The sequence below is a fragment of the Oncorhynchus nerka genome, linkage group LG10 (genome assembly GCF_034236695.1).
Source record: "Oncorhynchus nerka isolate Pitt River linkage group LG10, Oner_Uvic_2.0, whole genome shotgun sequence".
NCBI classification, from domain to species: domain Eukaryota; kingdom Metazoa; phylum Chordata; class Actinopteri; order Salmoniformes; family Salmonidae; genus Oncorhynchus; species Oncorhynchus nerka.
The window spans coordinates 17,449,645-17,474,105 of NC_088405.1; the positions used below are offsets into that span (position 1 = coordinate 17,449,645).

A 24,461-nucleotide genomic window follows, 5' to 3' on the forward strand; every position below is an offset into this window, starting at 1 on the left:
CGCCAAATTCAAATACAGAAATACTCATTATAAAAATTCAGAAAAGATACAACTATTTTACATAGGTTTAAAGATGAACTTCTTGTGAATCCAACCACGGTGTCAGATTCAGATTTAGATTTACGGCGAAAGCATACCTTACGATTATTTAAGAACATCGCCCAGCAGACAAATCATTACAAACAGTAACCAGCCAAGTAGAAGAGTTACACAAGTCAGAAATATAGATTAAATTAATCACTTACCATTGATGATCTTCATATGGTTGCACTCCTTTTGTTCGATAAAGTCTCTCTTTATATCCAAAAACCTCTGTTTAGTTCACGCATTTTATTCAGTAATCCACAGGTTCGAACGCAGTCACAACAGACAGACAATAAATCCAAATTGTGTCCGTAAAGTTCATAGAAACATGTCAAACGATGTTTATATTCAATCCTCAGGTTGTTTTTAGCCAAAATAATTGATAATATCTCAACCGGACAATAACGTTGTCAATATAAAAGGTAAACAAGAAAGGCACTCTCTCGGTCACACGCATGAAAAAGCTCTGTGACACGGCAGGGTCCACTCATTCAGACTGGTCTTACTCCCTCATTTTTCAGAATACAAGCCTGAAACAATTTCTAAAGACTGTTGACATCTAGTGGAAGGCATAGGAACTGCAAATTGAGTCCTAAGTCAATGGATACTGGAATGGCATTGAATAAAAAACTACAAAACCCCCCAAAAAATGACTTCCTGAATGGATTTTTATCAGGTGTTCACCTGCCAAATCAGTTCTGTTATACTCACAGACACTATTTTAACAGTTTTGGAAACTTTCGAGTGTTTTCTATCCAAATCTACCAATTATATGCATATCCTATCTTCTGGACCTGAGTGGAAGGCAGTTTAATTTGGGCACGCTTTTCATACAAAATTCCAAATACTGCCCCCTACCCTAGAGAAGTTAAAGAAACACCATCTCCATATCAAGGTGTGCTGTAATATGTTCTCCTTTTGACTTCTCTGCCCTCCTCATCAGAATGAATAATAGAGCGAGGTCTTAAATTCCTCATGTTAAAGGGATCATTTGGGATGTTGTCCATTTATCTACTTTCCCAAACAGATTAACTTCTTGCGTCGAGCCAACCCGGATCCGGGATCATGACTACAGCCTCAAACTCAAAAATGAAAAATGAAAAAATGAAATCAATATGCTAGCTCTCATGCTTAGCCTTTTGTTAACAACACTGTCATCTCAGATTTTCAAAAATATGCTTCTCTACCATAGCAAAACTAGCATTTAGCATTTAGCGTTAGCATTTAGCGTTAGCATCACCAGGCAACATTTTCACAAAAACCAGCAAAAACATTCAATAAATAATTTACCTTTGAAGAACTTCGGATGTTTTCAATGAGGAGACTCTCAGTTAGATAGCAAATGTTCAGTTTTCCTGAAAGATTATTTGTGCAGGAGAAATCGGTCCGTTTTCTGCGTCATGTTTGGCTACCAAAAAAACCCGAAAATTCAGTTATAAAAACGCCAAACTTTTTCCAAAATAACTCCATAATATCGACTGAAACATGGCAAACGTTGTTTAGAATCAATCCTCAAGGTGTTTTTCTACATATCTCTTCAATGATGTATCGTTCCTGGAAGTGTGCTTCTCCGTCTGTATCACATGGTAAAATGATTGCCACTGAGAATTACGCACCAACTTAGACAAAGGACACCGGACGGGCCCCTGGCAAATGTAGTCTCTTATGGCCAATCTTCCAATGATATGCCTACAAATACGTCACAATGCTGCAGACATCTTGGACGAACGGCAGAGAGCATAAGCTCGTTCACAGCACATTCACAGCCATATAAGGAGACGATAGTAAAACAGAGCTTCAAAAATTCAGCTCATTTCCTGTTTGAGGTTACATCTTGGTTTCGCCTGTAGCATCATTTCTGGGGGCACTCACAGATAATATCTTTGCAGTTTTGAAAACGTCAGAGTGTTTTCTTTCCAAAGCTGCCAATTATATGCATAGTCGAGCATCTTTTCATGACAAAATATTGCGCTTAAAACGGGCACGTTTTTTTATCCAATAATGACATAGCGCCCCCATAGGTTGAAGAGGTTAACTCATTGATACTATTTTTATGTCTGCGTGCAGTATGAAGGAAGTTGCTAGTTAGCATTAGCGCAATGACTGGAAGTTTTTGGTAACTGCTAGCATGCTGATAGATCCCATATTTCCAGTCTTTGCGCTAACACTAGTTAATATTGGCTTTCAAAACTACCTTTAACTTATTTCATACTGGATGCAGAGACATAAAAATGGTATCCATGAATTCATCAGACTCTGGGGAAGTAGAGAAAGGGCTGCATTGCCAAAATCACAAAGTAACCCTGTAAAAAAAGCCAGCTTGTTGCACATCAGGTGGGTCTGGGCAGAGGAAGTGGGTCTGGGTGGGTCTGGGCAGGGGAAGTTCTATGTGGCATGAATCAGTTAATGATTTTGTATTCTATTTAACAATGAAATACATTTCCAGTCTCTGAAAAGGAGTGTACTACATAGGGAATAGGGAACCATTTCAAATTTTCTTAAAAATCCTATAATTCACAGAATATAGGATCTCCCTGGCCTACTGTCAATGTCTGAAATGTAGAGTACTACTTCTGTCACCCTGTTCGCTATATAGTTCCTATACATTGTGTTTTGTTGATGCTTGTGGACTGGTGATATCAACTTCCCTCCTTGGGAACATTTAGGTTCTACTGCAATACTACTAAGTACTGCACTATTAAAGACCAGAGCCCAACACCCTGTTCCCCATCGTGCACATATTTTGACCAGTGCCCTAGTAACTAAGCCTTGACTGAGTCAGAACGACCCATAAGGAAGGAGCCTATCTCCTGTTTCTGTAGCGTGTGGCAGCTGGATGTACAAGTGCCCCCCCTGGATAATGATGCTAGTCTGTTGCAGGGCATTAACCCCAATCAATATCCCTAATGCCGAGTGCCAAGCAGAAGAATCGGGTCCCATTTTTAGTCTTTGGTATGACTTGACCAGGGATCGAAACACCAACTTTTCAATCTCAGAGCAGACACTAACAAGGCCACTGAGTTGGTCACCTAGTAGCTAGTGAACTAGGATAACTGGAGAACACCTGTCAGAGCCCATTGCGTAGGCAATCATCCTCTTATATCCCAGAACGTTCAGAGAGACATTTTTAGAAGGGAAGAGGCATGTGGACGACAGAAGGTCCCTTTAGTACTGTTGTGCTTGAAGAACAGGATGCCTCTGGATTGTACTGAGTACAAAACAAAATACTTACAAGACCTCTCAAAGGAGGGTGATAAGGGTAGGCTGAGGGAAAGAGGTTTGCTAAGTAAAGTAGTGATAAGGGGGTATGCTAAGTACAGTAGTGATAAGGAGGTATGCTAAGTACAGTAGTGATAAGGAGGTATGCTAACTACAGTAGTGATAAGGGGGTATGCTAAGTACAGTAGTGATAAGGAGGTATGCTAAGTACAGTAGTGATAAGGAGGTATGCTAAGTACAGTAGTGATAAGGAGGTATGCTAAGTACAGTAGTGATAAGGGGGTATGCTAAGTACAGTAGTGATAAGGAGGTATGCTAAGTACAGTAGTGATAAGGAGGTATGCTAGGTACAGTAGTGATAAGGAGGTATGCTAAGTACAGTAGTGATAAGGAGGTATGCTAAGTACAGTAGTGATAAGGAGGTATGCTAAGTACAGTAGTGATGAGGTACAGTAATATAATATGCTATTTAGCAGAAACTTTGGGTGGCCCTGGGAATTTAACCAACAATCCTGGCTTTGCAAGCGCCATGCTCTCCCAACCGAGAAAGTACAGCAGATATATGGACGGATATTACAATTCACGTGCCGTTATCACGTAAAATGAACATGTGAACGTCTTGAGCTACGTCCAAACGTATGATAACTGCTGAACTTGTAATGGTTACGTTCACATTAGGCATTTATGTTCCAGTCATTTCTCTTCACAGACAACTGACCAGTTCTTGTATAAAAAAAAACACACTACTCATTCAAACATGTTAGCAAACACATGACTGTTTACTGTTACGTTTTCTGCAACAGTTGTGCAATTAGTAAATGATACAAAATCATGTTTTTTATGGCAATTGGCAGCCACAAAGTGGAATTCTATATGACCGCCGCCCTCCTGCATTACCATAAAGTATAGCCGACAAACAAAAATTATACAATTTGCATACTTATGTGAAAGCTGCACTTGTGAAGGTGGTAAATGACATTTTAATGTCATCAGACCGAGGCTCTGCATCTGTCCTTGTGCTCCTAGACCTTAGTGCTGATTTTGATACCATCGATCACCACATTCTTTTGGAGAGATTGGAAACCCAAATTGGTCTACACGGACAAGTTCTGGCCTGGTTTAGATCTTATCTGTCAGAAAGATATCAGTTTGTCTCTGTGAATGGTTTGTCCTCTGACAAATCAACTGTAAATTTCGGTGTTCCTCAAGGTTCCGTTTTAGGACCACTATTGTTTGCACTATATATTTTACCTCTTGGGGATGTCATTCGAAAACATAATGTTAACTTTCACTGCTATGCAGATGACACACAGCTGTACATTTCAATGAAACATGATGAAGCCCCAAAATTGCCCTCGCTAGAAGCCTGTGTTTCAGACATAAGGAAGTGGATGGCTGCAAACATTCTACTTTTAAACTCGGACAAAACAGAGATGCTTGTTCTAGGTCCCAAGAAACAAAGAGATCTTCTGTTGAATCTGACAATTAATCTTGATGGTTGTACAGTCGTCTCAAATAAAACTGTGAAGGACCTTGGCGTTACTCTGGACCCTGATCTCTCTTTTGACGAACATATCAAGACTGTTTCAAGGACAGCTTTTTTCCCTAAGTAACATTGCAAAAATCAGAAGCTTTCTGTCTGCTAGAATCCTGACTAGAACCCAAAAATGTGATTATATTACTCCAGTGCCAGCCTCCCTACACTGGCTTCCTGTTAAGGCAAGGGCTGATTTCAAGGTTTCACTGCTAACCTACAAAGCATTACATGGGCTTGCGCCTACCTATCTTTCTGATTTGGTCCTGCCATACATACCTACACGTACGCTACGGTCACAAGATGCAGGCCTCCTAATTGTCCCTAGAATTTCTAAGCAAACAGCTGGAGGCAGGGCCTTCTCCTATTGAGCTCCATTTTTATGGAATGGTCTGCCTACCCATGTGAGAGACGCAGACTCGTTCTCAACCTTTAAGTCTTTACTGAAGACTCATCTCTTCAGTGGGTCATATGATTGAGTGTAGTCTGGCCCAGGAGTGTGAAGGTGAACGGAAAGGCTCTGGAGCAACGAACCGCCCTTGCTGTCTCTGCCTGGCCGGTTCCCCTCTCTTCACTGGGATTCTCTGCCTCTAACCCTATTACAGGGGCTGAGTCACTGGCTTACTGGTGCTCTTTCATGCCGTCCCTAGGAGGGGTGCGTCACTTGAGTGGGTTGAGTAACTGACGTGATCTTCCTGTCTGGGTTGGCGCCTCCCCCTTGGGTTGTGCCGTGGCGGAGATCTTTGTGGACTATACTCAGCCTTGTCTCAGGATGGTAAGTTGGTGGTTGAAGATATCCCTCTAGTGGTGTGGGGGCTGTGCTTTGGCAAAGTAGGTGGGGTTATATCCTTCCTGTTTGGTCCTGTCCGGAGGTATCATCAGATGGGGCCACAGTGTCTCCTGACCCCTCCCGTCTCAGCCTCCAGTATTTATGCTGCAGTAGTTTGTGTCGGGGGGCTAGGGTCAGTCTGTTATATCTAGAGTACTTCTGTCTTATTCGGTGTCCTGTGTGAATTTAAGTATGCTCTCTCTAATTCTCTCTTTCTCTTGGAGGACCTGAGCCCTAGGACCATGCGTCAGGACTACCTGGCATGATGACTACTTGCTGTCCCCAGTCCACCTGGCCATGCTGCTGCTCCAGTTTCAACTGTTCTGCCTGCGGCTATGGAATCCTGACCTGTTCACCGGACGTACTACCTGTCCCAGACCTGCTGTTTTCAACTCTCTAGAGACAGTAGGAGTGATAGAGAAACTCTTAATGATCAGCAATGAAAAGCCAACTGACATTTACTCCTGAGGTGCTGACATGCTGCACCCTCGACAACTACTGTGATTATTATTATTTGACCATGCTGGTCATTTATGAACATTTGAACATCTTGGCCATGTTCTGTTATAATCTCCACCCGGCACAGCCAGAAGAGGACTGGCCAACCTTCATAGCCTGGTTCCTCTCTAGGTTTCTTCCTAGGTTTTGGTCTTTCTGGGGAGTTTTTCCTAGTCACCGTGCTTCTACACCTGCATTGCTTGCTGTTTGGGATTTTAGGCTTTCTGTACAGCACTTTGAGATATCAGCTGATGTACGAAGGGCTATATAAATACATTTGATTTGATAGCTAATCTTGAATTAACATGTAAGTAATCTGTTTTCTACACTGAACAAAAATAAACGCAACATGCAAGATTTTACTGAGTTACAATTCACAAGGAAATCAGCCAATTAAAATACATTTGTTAGGTCCTAATCTATGGATTTTACATGACTGGGAATACAGATATGTATCTGTTGGCCACAGATATCTTTTTTTTTTTTAAAGTAGGGGCTGGATCAGAAAACCAGTCCGTATCTGATGTGACCAACATTTGCCTCATCCTTCGCATAGAGTTGATCAGGCCTGTGGAATCTTGTCCCACTCCTCAATGGCTGTGCGAAGTTGCTGGATATTGGCGGGAACTGGAACACACTGCCGTACACGTCAATCCAGAGCATCCCAAACATGTTCAATGGGTGACATGTCTGGTGAGTATGCAGGCCATGGAAGAACTGGGACATGTCTGGTGAGTATGCAGGCCAACAATTGTGTACAGATCAGGGGACGCAAACTGCTGAGGGCTCAAAAAGGTGACACGCAAAACATGCAAAAAAATCCATGTTAGGGGGAAATGCAGGTTAACTAATTAAACAACAAAGAATATGATCTACATGATCAGTCTCTGTGTGTAAAATAAAAAGTGGTTAATGTGAACCTAACTTACAGCTAAAAAATGTAAAGCAAGCAATCCAATGTTATTTGTTGTCTAGACTTTACTGCAAATGACACTCAGGTCTTGAGAAAAAAACAATACACAAATATTTCAGTTAGCCATGACAGCCTTTATAATAGAACACTTGTGACCTCACACATAAATATTGCACTTGGGGAAAAAAAACAAAGTAGAAATAGAATGAAACAGGCATTATATTTTTGCTCTATTATAGTGTCCACTATAGACGGCAGGGTAGCCTAGTGGTTAGAGTGTTGGACTAGTAACCGGAAGGTTGCAAGTTCAAACCCCCGAGCTGACAAGGTACAAATCTGTCGTTCTGCCCCTGAACAGGCAGTTAACCCACTGTTCCTAGGCCGTCATTGAAAATAAGAATTTGTTCTTAACTGACTTGCCTGGTTAAATAAAGGTTAAATAAAAATAAAAAGACGATCATGTTCGCAAGGTACGTGTGCAAAAACTCCATTCACTGAATTTAAAAAAAGTATAATCCCCATCACACACACGTGTTACTGTCAAATTCAACACAACAAAAACAATGTCTTTGGCCACACTGCACATTATTCAAATTGGACACTTTCTGCCTGTGGACATCTGTTCTGCGAAAGAGGGAAAGTGTGTGGTGTTCCTTTCAGCTCTATAGTGGCACCAGCTTAAGCCAGGCCCAGCACCAGCTACACTTGATCCCTGAATCCACTTGTTTAAAAAGCAACACCTAATTCTCTCAAGTCTAAAAAATTAACCATATACTGTAGAGAGAAAACATTAGCTAGTGGTTAGTTCGTTAACATTTCACACAGATTGCCGGGGTCCGTAAGCAACTTGAGTCGTATACCAGTTAATAGTATGGTGAATTGGTGAGGTTACTAATGTTAGCTCATCTGATGTTGTAACGTTAGCTATCTGACTTTATTAGCAAGCTAATTTTCACACCATAAACTAAATTATTTGATCAGATAAATTGGCAAATTATGCTCAACATTTATCTGGCTATCTAACAGGGAATTCGATCCAGCTAGCAAGATACTTAAAAATGCTAATACTTGTTCCACCACACTTTCTCCCTCAACTCAAACTTTCCAAATGCCAGTAGTTTTTTGGTTACAGCTCATGAGGTACACTTCCATCACCTTCTCATCCCCGTCTCCGTGGTCAGGCTTCTCACCTAACGTTACCTCTTCGTTATTGTTCAGGGGACGCCCTGCTGTAACTGGCAAGCTGACTTTCCAGAACGCGCACTGATGCTGTAGTAAATTGGTTGTCTCTTCTTTCTTCAGGTCACGTGTAGCGCTGCATTCTATTATGTTAATGAATGGCTGGGCCTTGGATACAGCCAGTATTGCTCCAAACGCGCAGCACTCGTTCACTTACAGCCAGTATTAATCCAAACCCCTTGTGTTTGTTGTCCATAGCTTTTGCCTGCTCATACCATAACCTTACCGCCAACATGGGGCGCTCTGTTCACAATGTTGACATCAGCAAACAGCTCATCCACATGGATTAATCGATTCATCCGTGAAGAACACCCTTCTCCAGTGTACCAGTGACCATCGAAGGTGAGCAGTTGCCCACTGAAGTCAGTTAAGACACCAAACTGCAGTCAGGTCAAAACCCTGGTGAGGAAGACGAGCATGCTGATGAGCTTCCCTGAAACGATTTCTGACAGTTTGTGCATAAAATCTTTTGGTTGTGCAAACCCACAGTTTCATCAATTGTCTACGTGGCTGATCTCAGATGATCCTGCAGGTGAAGAAGCCGGATGTTGGAGGTCCTGGGCTGGTGTGGTTACATGTGGTCTGTGGTTGAGGAGGTCCTGGGTGGCGTGGTTACATGTGGTCTGCGGTTGAGGAGGTCCTGGGCTGGTGTGGTTACATGTGGTCTGCGGTTGAGGAGGTCCTGGGCTGGCGTGGTCTACGATTGTGAAGCTGGTCGGACATACTGCCAAACTCTCTAAAAAAACATGTGGCAGCTTATGGTAGAGAAATTAATTCCTCTGGCAACATTTCTGGTGGACATTCCTGCAGTCAGCATGCCAATTGCAAGCTCCCTCAAAACATGAGACATCTGTGGCATTGTGTGACCAAACTGCACAATTTAGAGTGTCCTTTTATTGTCCCCAGCACAAGGTGCACCTGTGTAATGATCATGCTGTTTAATCAGCTTCTTGATATGCCACACCTGTCAGGTAGATGGATTATCCTTGCAAATGAAAAATGCTCACTAACAGGGATTTAAACAAATATGTGTGCGCAATGAGAGAAATAATATTTTTGTGCATATGAAACATTTCTGGGATCTTTTATTTCAGCTCATGAAACATGGGACCAACATTTTACATGTTGCGTTTACATTTTTGTTCAGTGTAGTTTCTCATCAACGGGAAGTGTTATACCCTTTAGTAAAATACGTGTTGTAAAGGTGATGCCAGTATGTACAGTTCCAGTCACAAGTTCACACACCTACTCATTCAATGGTTTTTCTTAATGTTTTAAAATGTTCAACATCGTAGAATAATAGCATAGCCATCAAAACTCTGAATCAACACATATGGAATCATGTAGTAACCAAAAAAAGTGTTAATAAGGATAGGGGTCAGTATTCGGAAGTTCGGATGACTGACGTGCCCAATGTAAACTGCCTGTTAGTCAGGCCCAGAAGCTAGGATATGCATATAATTGAATAGAAAACTCTGAAGTTTCTAAAACTGTTAAAATAAGGTCAGTGAGTGTAACAGACAGGGCGCGCACCTCGTTATTTATCTCCGGTATTGAACACACTATTCTCAGTCTTAAATTGTATAGATTATTTACATATTCGGGTACCTGCGGATTGATTAGAAACGTTGTTTGACTTTAGACTTATTTATTGTTTAAGTTGATTGGTAACCTTTGGGATTCCTTTGTATGCATTTTGAACGAGTGGAACAGGTGGATTACTGAATCAAACAAGCCATCTAAACACACTTTTTGGGGATATAAAAGGACTTGATTGAACAAAACGACCATTTGTTGTGTAGCTGGGACCCTTGGGATTGCAAACAGAGGAAGATCTTCAAAAGGTAAGTGATTTATTTTAAATGCTATTTCTGACTTTTGTGACGCCTCTGCTGGTTTGGAAAATGTTTTTAATGCTTTTGTATGTGGGGAGATGTCCTCAGATTATTTATTATTATTTCTTAGATAATCGCATGGTATGCTTTTGCCGTAAAACCTTTTTGAAATCTGACAAAGCGGCTGGATTAAGAAGTAGTTAAGCTTTTAAATGATGTATGACACTTGTATTTTCATGAATGTTTAATATTACTATTTTTGTATTTTGAATTTCACGCTCTGCAATTTCACCGGATGTTGTCGAAGGGGGCACTAGCGGCACGTCAAGGCCAAAGTTAAACAAATCAAAATATATTTTAAGTAGCCACACTTTTGGCATTCTCTCAACCAGCTTCATGAGGTAGTCACCTGGAATGCATTTCAATTAACATGTGTGCCTTGTTAAAAGTTCATTTGTGGAATTTCTTTCCTTCTTAATGCGTTTGAGACAATCAGTTGTGTTCTGACAAGGTAGGGTTGGTATACAGAAGATAGTATGGACTTTTACCATATTTCAGCTGTTATTGCCATAGTCATATGAAAAGACAAACGACATGGTCAGTCAATCCTGAAAATGTCAAGAACTTTTAAAGTTTCTTCAAGTGCAGTCGCAAAAACCATCAAGCGCAGTGGCAAAAACCATCAAGCGCTATGATGAAACTGGCTCTCGAGGATTGCCACAGGAATGGAAGACCCAGAGTTCCCTCTGCTGCAGAGGATAAGCTCATTAGCGTTACCAGTCTCAGAAATTACAGCCCAAATAAATGCTTCAGAGTTGAAGTAACAGACACATCTCAACATCAACTGTTCAGAGGAGGCTGCGTGAATCAGGCCTTCATGGTCAAATGCTGCCAATAAAACACTACTAGAAGGAAACAAATAAAAACAAGACTGGCTTGGGCCAAGAAACACGAGCAATGGACATTTGACTGGTGGAAATCTGTCCATCGAGTCCAAATAGGAGATTTTGGTTCCAACCGCTGTGTCTTTGTAGGTGAACGGATGCATGTGTGGTTCCCTCCATGAAGCATGGAGGAGTTGGTGTGGTGGTGCATTGCTGGAGACCATGTCAGTGATTTATTGAGAATTCAAGGCATACTTAACCAGCATGGCAACCACAGCATTCTGTGGCCTCCGCATACACCCAACCGCAACCCAATTGAGATGATTTGGGATGAGTTGGACTGCAGAGTGAAGGAAAAGCAGTCGACAAATGCTCAGCATAATGTGGGAACTCCTTCAAGGCTGTTGGAAAAGCAATCCAGGTGTAGCTGGTTGAGAGAATGCAAAGCTGCCATCAAGGGAAAGGGGGGCTATTTAAAGAATCTAAAATATAGTTTGATTTGTTTAACACTTTTTTGGTTACTACATGATTCCATATGTGATATTTCATAGTTTTGATGTCTTCACTATTATTCTACAATGTAGAAAAAAGTACAAATAAAGAAAAACCCTTGAATGAGTAGGTGTCCAACCTTTTGACTGGTATTGTATATGCCCATAGAAGCAGGGGAAAGGAGAGATAGGTACTGGATATAAAAACATTATGATACAGTAAGACAACAAAAACACTTCATTACAAAACGAAAAACAGCAGCCTTCCCTCAAAAAAATGTCAAAGTCAAATATTGGTATATAAATATGATAATTCTAAAGTGCATCTCTCAAGACTGATCTGCAGTCCTATGTTTAGAAACAATCTGATAAAGCAAAAAATATAAAGATATAACATTATACGCTTGGAGTCATGCACTTCTGTTAAAACATGAAATAGACAGACATTCTGCTTTAAAAACTACAAATGTACATGCAATACTTTCCTGCTATGGATAACGATCAAGGTTACTGTATGAGGAAAAGCGGATGAACAGTTCGTTCACATTGTCCAGAGCGAAGGAAACAGCTAGCTACTAAAGTCAATTTGCTAATATTCTGTGTTCTCCGTTTTGTTCACATTTGGCGTTTTGAAGTCGTTAAGTCAATTTAAAAGCACACAGTGGTGATTATGTTCCTTCTTTCTTTTTGTTTTTAAATCATTCAGGTACATCTGTTATTTTCTCTCTCTTCATCCCTCCATCACAAAGAGGAAAGAGGAGTGCAGGGATAGAGGGGGGACATGGGGAGGGGCTCAGATCTTGGGCAGCTTGGGAGCGTTGACGATGGGGTTGGTTTCCTGGAGGAAGCGGCGTCCGGCGCTCTTGTAGTTGTACGTGCAGTCATGGGTCTCTGCATAGCGGTGGGTGGCGCAGAAGTTGTTACCACACCTGAGAAAAATAACACAACAGCCCTATTCAGACGGTATGGCTGTGACTGTTCCATTTTAAACCTCCCGAAGTTGGAGGGGATTTGAAAGTGTGATGATATAACAGATTTCTACTGAACAATAGTAATAAGTAGAACACCAATTGGTAACACTATACTGAAAGCCTGCAGCTACAGTGCATTTGGAAAGTATTCAGACCCCTTGATTTTGTCCACATTTTCATATGTCACAGCCTTATTGTAAAATTGATTAAATTGTTTTTCCCCTCAATCTACATACAACACCCCATAATAACAAAACACTTTACAAATGCAGTGTATATCTAGCTTTATTCAGACCTCTATCCCTTCTCCATCCCAGAGGAACTGAAATAGAGACAAAAAAAAGTGTGTGTGATGGTTCGTGCTAGGCAGCGAGGGCTAAGGAGTCATCCAAGGGCACAGTATTGAAAGTTGTTGCATCATCATTTCCAGTATTCCCCTTGACTGCTCTAGTCCTCTCCTCATCTCCTTTCCTTCATCCTAACTCATAACACCACGGGTGCACCATCTCCTTTCCTTCATCCTAACTCATAACACCACGGGTGCACCATCTCCTTTCCTTCATCCTAACTCATAACACCATGGGTGCACCATCTCCTTTCCCCTATCCTAACTCATAACACCATGGGTGCACCATCTCCTTTCCCCTAACTCATAACACCATGGGTGCACCATCTCCTTTCCTTCATTCTAACTCATAACACCATGGGTGCACCATCTCCTTTCTTTCATCCTAACTCATAACACCATGGGTGCACCATCTCCTTTCCTTCATCCTAACTCATAACACCATGGGTGCACCATCTCCTTTCCTTCATCCTAACACCATGGGATGGTGCATCTCATTGGTCTAAACTGGATTCCTCCCCTCAAGTTTAAAGTTTTAATGTCACATGCACAAGTACAGTGAAATGCCTTTCTTGCAAGAACTAAACCCAATAATACAGTAATCAATATCAATGTAGTACTAAAAATAACAAGGTAGAACAAAAACACACAAAGAAAAATAAGAACTAGAGAAAGTAAGCATACTATATACAGGGACCCCTTTCCTTTGTCTTTAACGCCTGGAGAAAAAATTGGGCACCCTCCACATTTAACTATGACTAGCTATATTTTCAGATCCGTTTTCAGATGAAGGGGAAACTACAGACTAGGGGCGTGTTACAACGCAACTGTCCTACTTTCAACCACACACACCAAGTGTAACACTATCACAGTTAGCGCCCAAGTACAATTAGTCCAAGTACAATTAGTCCAAGTACAATTAGAATCTTTAGCACACAGCGTGACTCCAACATCAGACGGTTAAGCGTTATGACCAGGAGTTTACACAGCTCCAGTTACTCTGTTGCGTCACCACCACACACTGTGTTCTCTAAGCAAGGACAAGGAGCGGGGAGAGGAAGGGAGGAGGAAAAGGAAGAGGGGAGATGGGGAAGAGATAATAGAGTTGTGGTGGTGGAGACTTAAGCCAGCATGTGATGTGATATCATGTTGATGACAAACTCCTAGACATGAACAATCCCCCTTCCCCAAAACCTGTGTAAATATTGGACTATATATTGTGCCTTCCTGTATTATACTTATGCTAAAACGTTTATTTTATTCCACTGAGACATTATCTTTATGTTCATATTATTATTATCGCATTGTCGAGAAGGAACCTGCAACTAAGCATTTTGTTGGACGGTAAATACCATGTGTATCCTGTACATGCTAGGAATGTACACGGCTACATTTTTTCAAAAAGACGTTAGTATTCATATGCCTCTAACACTGAAAAGACTGTCATTAAATTCAAATATCCATGTGACATACAAGGAAATACCATGACATTTCAAATAATGCATTTAATAAAACAAACATTTACATTTTTATGACGTGCATGGTGCGCCCTATAAACAAAAAGACGGGTAGCCAACTGGTAGCCTTCACAGTGTGTAGCTTGTTGTTAATGTTGGCCAATCAAAGTGGCAAAGAGGCTCAATGTGGAGCAAGTGGAGAAGGATGTTCACTAATGCAATGCAATATGGAATACATCTTTGGAATAAAAAGTTTGCAATTAGAAGGAGTAGGAGACAATGAGCAACCAGCAAGTAGGCTGTTTAATATGACTGGGGTTGAGAGAAAGCGCAGGATGTGCGCCTCAATTAGCCTGGCTAGCTTGGCTGGCTGGCTATCTATAGCTTCTCTAGGTTACAAGACATGCACTATTATATGGGATGATAAATAACATTGTGGCTGCTACTAGTCAGCAAGTCTTGGCTGTAGCCAAATTGCAATGGTGTCTCTCCCCATGTCTGCGCGCTACACACACACCTCCCAAATATAACATCCGGAGCCAGCTGCAGCAATAGCGCACCATCCTCTCTCCCTCACACAGCAATTCTCAGGTTAAAAAGTACTTAAAAAATAAATAAACCTGTTTTGAATATCCGATGAAGGATACTATACAATGTGAAATTATTTCAAACCCCCCAGCCCTAGTAAATACAACTAATAAAACGTCAAAGTTTAATTCCTGGCATACCTAGTAGTAGGACACACACACACACAATTGTTTTATGAAGTGGTTTGTGTGAGAAGTACAGGCAGGATGTGTGATAACCCATGTGGCGTTTCACCTCAAGTTACCCTACAGGTACATATATTCACTGTGTTAATGCAAGTTTTTTGGGACATGCTTACTAATTACAGATACTATATTATTGCTAATAGCATACCTAATAATCTGGACCATGCATTGGCTATATGCATGGTCCAATATGGTAAAGTTGCACTATGAAGAAATAGCTCCGCCATTTCCTGGTTGCTAAAACTATAATAGTTTGCCTAATTTCAGTTTATGTGACAAAATAAGCTAGTATAGAGAATCATTGTACCATCATTAACAAACAGTTGTTTCAGCTGGTTTGTCAAAACTGAAAGTAAAAGATGCAAAAACAACAAAAACTTACCAGGAAGCATAGAAATAGCAACACAGATCTACCCCTTCGTAGAATTGCTTAAAAGTAGAATGATAGATCTATAACTCACTTTTTATGTGAATTTGATCGGGTCGCCCAACAAGTTACATATTGACACTAAAATAATTTATTGGGATAATTTCTAGACGTGGAAATCATATTTTAGATGGTGTCAGCATCATTTCATTTTTATTCATTTGGAAGTATAATGTCCTTTTAAAAGTCACCAGAACTGAGCTTCTCAATCCTAGTACATACGACTAATGAAACTAACTCCTGGCATACCTAGGACTGGACAGACACAAAACAGACTAGATTGAAATACAATGATTAATGAGGGAGAGAGAGGCAGGTAGGGAGGGAGAATGATAGAAGAATTGAGAGGTGAACCTGCACTCGTAGCTGGTGGCCAGACCAGTCTTCTTGCCACAGAGGAAGCAGTGTTTAGATTTCTTCTTCATCTTTGCCAGTGGAACCTTGACTGAAGGCAGGTGATATGCAGGGGGGCCTGGAGGGAGGAGACCAGAATAAGAAGATAGAAAGAACATAACTGAGTAATCAGTTAATGCGGTGATATTAACATCAAATATGTCACTCTTAAATTATGTTTAGTTTCCTAACTATTACCAAGGTAACACATAAAAGAAGAGGCTCTCAACTGAATGTCCTCCCTTGGGTCCAGTGAGGGAATTGTGATCACAATCTTACACTCCTCGCAGCAGATAGAAATTATTCCCATGTTAATGACGTTTACGAGGGCCTCCCGAGTGGAGCAGGCACTGCATCTAAGGCACTGCATCGTGTCAAGAAGCAGTGCAAGCTCGGTTGGGATTCAGAGGACGCACGGCTCTCGACCTTCGCCTCTCCCGAGAACGTACGGGAGTTGAAGCGATGAGACAAGACTAACTACCAATTGGATACCACTAAATTAGGACGAAAAAGGGGTAATATATATATATATACACACAGTTGAAGTAATAAGTTGCCAAATACATTTAAACTCAGGATTTCCACAATTCCTGACACTTAATCCTAGTAAAAATTCCTAGTCTTAGGTCATTTTGGGTCACCAATTCATTTTAATGTGAAATGTCAAAATAATAGGAGAGAGAATGATTTAGTTCAGTTTTTACTTCTTTCATCACATTCACAGTGGGTCATAAGTTCACATACACTCAATTAGTATTTAGCAGCATTGCCTTTAAATTGTTTAACTTGGGTCAACCATTTTGGGTAGCCTTCCACAAGCTTCCCATAATAAGTTGGGTGAAATTTTGGCCCATTCCTCCTGACAGAGCTGGTGTATCTGAGTCAGGTTTGTAGGCCACTCCAATACCATGACTTTGTTGTCCTTAAGCCATTTTGCCACAACTTTGGACGTATGCTTGGGGTCATTGTCCATTTGGAAGACCCATTTGCGACCAAGCTTTAACTTCCTGACTGATGTCTTGAGATGTTGCTTCAATATATCCACCTAATTTCCTCCCTCATGATGCCATCTATTTTGTGAAGTGCACCAGTCCCTCCTGCAGCAAAGCACCACCACAACATGGTGCTGCCACCCCCATGCTTCACGGTTGGGATGGTGTTCTTCGGCTTGCAAGCATCCCCCTTTTTCCTCCAGACATAACGATGGTCATTATGGCCAAACAGTTCTATTTTTGTTTTATCAGACCAGAGGGAAAAAAATACGATCTTCGTCCCCATGTACAGTTGTAAACCGTAGTCTGGCTTTTTTTATGGTGGATTTGGAGCTGTGGCTTCTTCCTTGCTGAGCAGCCTTTCAGGTTATGTCGATATAGGACAAATTTGACTGTGAATATAGATTTTGTACCTTTTTCCTCCATCTTCACAGGGTCCTTTGCTGTTGTTTGTGGTGGTTGAAAAACGAGTTTGAATGATTCCAACCTAAGTGTATGTAAACTTCCGAACCTGAACTGTACACAAACAACTGTGCGGTTAAAATAGGCAAAGAACAAACACATACATTTCTTTCCACAGGGCCGTGGGGTGAGACAGAGATACAGCTTAAACCCTACCCTCTTCAAAATATATATCAACGAATTGGAGAGGGCACTAGAAAAGTCTGCAGCACCCGCTGTGAACGATCTGAGAGACAAGGCAAGAAGGACATTCTATGCCATCAAAAGGAACAGAAATTTGACATACCAATTAGGATCTGGCAAAAAAATAAAATACTTGAATCAGTTCTAGAACCCATTGCCCTTTAGGGTTGTGAGGTCTGGGGTCAGGTCACCAACAAAGACTTCACAAAATGGGACAAACACCAAATTGAGACTCTGCATGCAGAATTCAGCAAAAATATCAGTGTACAACTTATCAAAATCCAGAAAATATACGTTAAATTCTATAACCACCTAAAAGGAAGCGATTCCCAAACCTTCCATAACAAAGCCATCACCTACAGAGAGATGCACCTGGAGAAGAGTCCCCTAAGCAAGTTAGTCCTGGGGCTCTGTCCTGGGGCTCTGTTCACAAACATAACCCACAGAGCCCCAGGACAGCAACACAATTAGACCCAACCAAATCATGAGAAAACCAACAAATTATTACTTGACACATTGGAAAGTTTTTACTTTTTTTGAGCAAACTAGAATGCTATTTGGCCCTAAACAGAGAGTACACAGTGGCAGAATACCGGACCAGTGACTGACCCAAACTTAAGGAAAGCTTTGACTATGTACAGACTCAGTGAGCATAGCCTTGCTATTGAGAAAGGCCGACGTAGGCAGACATAGCTCTCAAGAGAAGGCGGGCTATGTGCACACTGCCCACAAAATGAGGTGGAAACTGAGCTGCACTTCCTAACCTCCTGCCCAATGTATGACCATATTAGAGACACATATTTCCCTCAGATTACATAGATCCACAAAGAACTCGAAAATAAACCTGATTTTGACAAACTCCCATATCTACTGGGTGAAATACCACAGTGTGTCATCACAGCAGCAAGACTGGTGACCTGTTGCCACAAGAAAAGGGCAACCAGTGAAGAACAAACACAATTGTAAATACAACCCATATTCATGTTTATTTATTTTCCCTTGTGTACCCTTAACCATTTGTACATTGTTACAACACTGTATATAGACATAATATCACATTTGTAATGTCTTTATTGTTTTGAACGTTCTGTATGTGTAATGTTTACTGTTTATTTTGATTGATTATTTCACTTTTTTTATATTATCTACCTCACTTGCATTGGCAATTTTAACACGTTTCCCATGCCTTATATATGAGACAGAGAGAGACAGACAGAGACAGAGAGAGACACAGAGACAGAGAGAGAGAGACAGACAGAGACAGAGAGAGACAGACAGAGACAGAGACAGAGAGAGAGAGACAGACAGAGAAAGAGAGAGCGAGAGACAGAGAGAGAGAGACAGACAGAGACAGAGAGAGACACAGAGACAGAGAGAGAGAGACAGACAGAGACAGAGAGAGCGAGAGACAGAGAGAGACACAGAGACAGAGACAGAGAGACAGACAGAGACAGACAGAGACAGAGAGAGACAGAGACAGACAGAGACAGAGAGAGCGAGAGACAGACAGAGACAGAGAGAGAGAGACAGACAGAGACAGAGAGACAGACAGAGACAGAGAGACAGACAGAGACAGAGAGAGCGAGAGACAGAGAGAGACACAGAGACAGAGAGAGAGAGACAGACAGAGACAGAGAGAGCGAGAGACACAGAGACAGAGAGAGAGAGACAGACAGAGACAGAGAGAGCGAGAGACAGAGAGAGACACAGAGACAGAGAGACAGACAGAGCGAGAGACAGAGAGCGAGAGTGCCAGAGAAAGTGAGAGCGCAAGACCAGGAGAGAGCAAGAATGAGAGAGAGACAGAAAAAGACAGACCGAGATATAGGGGTGAAGCCCAGGAGTAACAGGACCGATATAAACAGAGGTTAGTGTGACACAGCAGACAGGAGTATCTCCCAACCAGGTAGGCAATGGGCCATGAGATTGGATGTTATGTCCTCCTCACTAATCTGCTCTGATATACTATTACAGTATGTACTACACTGTTTCTGCTGCAGTCATTTAGCTGTGGCGCTGTGCCACAGCAAAATCACTGCTGCCACGCTCCCCCAAAAAATGGAATATGAAAATGAGTTGAGTTGAGTTGGATGAGTTGTAGGGGTTTAATGGCACAGGCAGGGAGCCCAGCCAACAGCGAGTTGCAGTAATCCAGACGGGAGATGACAAGTGCCTGGATTAGGACCTGCGCCGCTTCCTGTGTGAGGCAGGGTCGTACTCTGCGGATGTTGTAGAGCATGAACCTACAGGAACGAGCCACCGCCTTGATGTTAGTTGAGAACGACAGGGTGTTGTCCAGGATCACGCCAAGGTTCTTAGCGCTCTGGGAGGAGGACACGATGGAGTTGTCAACCGTGATGGCGAGATCATGGAACGGGCAGTCCTTCCCCGGGAGGAAGAGCAGCTCCGTCTTGCCGAGGTTCAGCTTGAGGTGGTGATCCGTCATCCACACTGATATGTCTGCCAGACATGCAGAGATGCGATTCGCCACCTGGTCATCAGAAGGGGGAAAGGAGAAGATTAATTGTGTGTCGTCTGCATAGCAATGATAGGAGAGACCATGTGAGGTTATGACAGAGCCAAGTGACTTGGTGTATAGCGAGAATAGGAGAGGGCCTAGAACAGAGCCCTGGGGGACACCAGTGGTGAGAGCGCGTGGTGAGGAGACAGATTCTCGCCACGCCACCTGGTAGGAGCGACCTGTCAGGTAGGACGCAATCCAAGCGTGGGCCGCGCCGGAGATGCCCAACTCGGAGAGGGTGGAGAGGAGGATCTGATGGTTCACAGTATCGAAGGCAGCCGATAGGTCTAGAAGGATGAGAGCAGAGGAGAGAGAGTTAGCTTTAGCAGTGCGGAGTGCCTCCGTGATACAGAGAAGAGCAGTCTCAGTTGAATGACTAGTCTTGAAACCTGACTGATTTGGATCAAGAAGGTCATTCTGAGAGAGATAGCGGGAGAGCTGGCCAAGGACGGCACGTTCAAGAGTTTTGGAGAGAAAAGAAAGAAGGGATACTGGTCTGTAGTTGTTGACATCGGAGGGATCGAGTGTAGGTTTTTTCAGAAGGGGTGCAACTCTCGCTCTCTTGAAGACGGGAGGGACGTAGCCAGCGGTCAGGGATGAGTTGATGAGCGAGGTGAGGTAAGGGAGAAGGTCACCGGAGATGGTCTGGAGAAGAGAGGAGGGGATAGGGTCAAGCGGGCAGGTTGTTGGGCGGCCGGCCGTCACAAGACGCGAGATGTCATCTGGAGAGAGAGGGAGAAAGAGGTCAGAGCACAGGGTAGGGCAGTGTGAGCAGAACCAGCGGTGTCGTTTGACTTAGCAAACGAGGATCGGATGTCGTCGACCTTCTTTTCAAAATGGTTGACGAAGTCATCTGCAGAGAGGGAGGAGGGGGAGGGGGAGGAGGATTCAAGAGGGAGGAGAAGGTGGCAAAGAGCTTCCTAGGGTTAGAGGCAGATGCTTGGAATTTAGAGTGGTAGAAAGTGGCTTTAGCAGCAGAGACAGAGGAGGAAAATGTAGAGAGGAGGGAGTGAAAGGATGCCAGGTCCGCAGGGAGGCGAGTTTTCCTCCATTTCCGCTCGGCTGCCCGGAGCCCTGTTCTGTGAGCTCGCAATGAGTCGTCGAGCCACGGAGCGGGAGGGGAGGACCGAGCCGGCCTGGAGGATAGGGGACATAGAGAGTCAAAGGATGCAGAAAGGGAGGAGAGGAGGGTTGAGGAGGCAGAATCAGGAGATAGGTTGGAGAAGGTTTGAGCAGAGGGAAGAGATGATAGGATGGAAGAGGAGAGAGTAGCGGGGAGAGAGAGCGAAGGTTGGGACGGCGCGATACCATCCGAGTAGGGGCAGTGTGGGAAGTGTTGGATGAGAGCGAGAGGGAAAAGGATACAAGGTAGTGGTCGGAGACTTGGAGGGGAGTTGCAATGAGGTTAGTGGAAGAACAGCATCTAGTAAAGATGAGGTCGAGCGTATTGCCTGCCTTGTGAGTAGGGGGGAAGGTGAGAGGGTGAGGTCAAAAGAGGAGAGGAGTGGAAAGAAGGAGGCAGAGAGGAATGAGTCAAAGGTAGACGTGGGGAGGTTAAAGTCGCCCAGAACTGTGAGAGGTGAGCCGTCCTCAGGAAAGGAGCTTATCAAGGCATCAAGCTCATTGATGAACTCTCCGAGGGAACCTGGAGGGCGATAAATGATAAGGATGTTAAGCTTGAAAGGGCTGGTAACTGTGACAGCATGGAATTCAAAGGAGGCGATAGACAGATGGGTAAGGGGAGAAAGAGAGAATGACCACTTGGGAGAGATGAGGATCCCGGTGCCACCACCCCGCTGACCAGAAGCTCTCGGGGTGTGCGAGAACACGTGGGCGGACGAAGAGAGAGCAGTAGGAGTAGCGGTGTTGTCTGTGGTGATCCATGTTTCCGTCAGTGCCAAGAAGTCGAGGGACTGGAGGGAGGCATAGGCTGCGATGAACTCTGCCTTGTTGGCCGCAGATCGGCAGTTCTGGTGTATCTATTGTCTGGTTTATCTATTTAGTTCAACCACAATATTTGTTGTATTATTTGTTATTTCTTTTCAGGTGGATTAAACTGAAATTGCAAACAACTTTCGATGGCTTGTTAAAAAAATAACTACACTTTGGAGATTATTTAGTTTTCAAATACCTGAAAGTGAACAGTTGTAATCTGACTAAAGGGACTAAGGCCATTCTTGAACATGGGGTTTCACCTCAAGTTACTCTACAGGTACATTATATTCACTGTGTGTTAATGCAAAAAAAAAATTGGGACATGCTTACTAAATACAGATACTATAGGCAACCCCATGCATCATACTATTTATTTTTAGCCACCATGCTGCAAGCATTTCACTACACCCACAATAACATCTGCTTAAATATGTGTATGCAGCCAATAAAATGTGATTGCATCAGTTGGGCTACATGTGATAATGCTTATTGCTAATAGCATACCTAATAATATGGACCGTATATAGGATATATGCATGGTCCAATATGTTAAAATTGCACTAAGAAGAAGAAATCACTCTGCAACCATTTCCTGGTTGCTAAAACTATAATAGTTTATGTGACAAAAATAAGCTGGTATAGTGTAGAGAATCATTGTACCATCATTAACAAACAGTTGTTTCAGCAGGTTTGTCAAAACTGAAAATAAAAGATACAAAAACAACACTTAACAGGAAGCATAGAAATAGCAACACAGTGCCTTGCGAAAGTATTCGGCCCCCTTGAACTTTGCGACCTTTTGCCACATTTCAGGCTTCAAACATAAAGATATAAAACTATTTTTTTTGTGAAGAATCAACAAGTGAAGTGGAACGACATTTATTGGATATTTCAAACTTTTTTAACAAATCAAAAAATGAAAAATTGGGCGTGCAAAATTATTCAGCCCCCTTAAGTTAATACTTTGTAGCGCCACCTTTTGCTGCGATTACAGCTGTAAGTCGCTTGGGGTATGTCTCTATCAGTTATGCATATCGAGAGACTGAAATTATTTCCCATTCCTCCTTGCAAAACAGCTCGAGCTCAGTGAGGTTGGATGGAGAGCATTTGTGAACAGCAGTTTTCAGTTCTTTCCACAGATTCTCGATTGGATCCAGGTCTGGACTTTGACTTGGCCATTCTAACACCTGGATATGTTTATTTTTGAACCATTCCATTGTAGATTTTGCTTTATGTTTTGGATCATTGTCTTGTTGGAAGACAAATCTCCGTCCCAGTCTCAGGTCTTTCGCAGACTCCATCAGGTTTTCTTCCAGAATGGTCCTGTATTTGGCACCATCCATCTTCCCATCAATTTTAACCATCTTCCCTGTCCCTGCTGAAGAAAAGCAGGCCCAAACCATGATGCTGCCACCACTATGTTTGACAGTGGGGATGGTGTGTTCAGGGTGATGCGCTGTGTTGCTTTTACGCCAAACATAACATTTTGCATTGTTGCCAAAAAGTTCAATTTTGGTTTCATCTGACCAGAGCACCTTCTTCCACATGTTTGGTGTGTCTCCCAGGTGGCTTTAAACGACACTTTTTATGGATATCTTTAAGAAATGGCTTTCTTCTTGCCACTCTTCCATAAAGGCCAGATTTGTGCAATATACGACTGATTGTTGTCCTATGGACAGAGTCTCCCACCTCAGCTGTAGATCTCTGCAGTTCATCCAGAGTGATCATGGGCCTCTTGGCTGCATCTCTGATCAGTCTTCTCCTTGTATGAGCTGAAAGTTTAGAGGGACGGCCAGGTCTTGGTAGATTTGCAGTGGTCTGATACTCCTTCCATTTCAATATTATCGCTTGCACAGTGCTCCTTGGGATGTTTAAAGCTTGGGAAATCTTTTTGTATCCAAATCCGGCTTTAAACTTCTTCACAACAGTATCTCAGACCTGCCTGGTGTGTTCCTTGTTCTTCATGATGCTCTCTGCGCTTTTAACGGACCTCTGAGACTATCACAGTGCAGGTGCATTTATACGGAGACTTGATTACACACAGGTGGATTGTATTTATCATCATTAGTCATTTAGGTCAACATTGGATCATTCAGAGATCCTCACTGAACTTCTGGAGAGAGTTTGCTGCACTGAAAGTAAAGGGGCTGAATCATTTTGCACGCCCAATTTTTCAGTTTTTGATTTGTTAAAAAAGTTTGAAATATCCAATAAATGTCGTTCCACTTCATGATTGTGTCCCACTTGTTGATTCTCCACAAAAAAATACAGTTTTATATCTTTACGTTTGAAGCCTGAAATTTGGCAAAAGGTCGCAAAGTTCAAGGGGGCCGAATACTTTCGCAAGGCACTGTACCACTTAGTAGACTTGCTTAAAAGTAGAAAGATAGATCTATAACTCACATTTTTTTATGTGAATTTTGTCAGGTCGCCCAACAACTTACACATTGCTACTTTAACATAATTTATTGGGAT

General features: G+C 42.5%; 1 protein-coding gene across 1 annotated transcript in view; it reads right to left on the minus strand.

Moving 5' to 3' along the window:
• Nucleotides 1-9,383: 9,383 nt before the first annotated feature.
• Nucleotides 9,384-24,461, minus strand: part of LOC115136506 (AN1-type zinc finger protein 4-like) — a 45,552-nt gene continuing 30,474 nt past the window's right edge. Inside the window, 2 exon segments of the mRNA XM_065023093.1 lie at nt 9,384-12,455; nt 15,855-15,972. Coding sequence (XP_064879165.1) covers nt 12,320-12,455; nt 15,855-15,972 — 254 coding nt within the window. The 3' untranslated portion in view covers nt 9,384-12,319.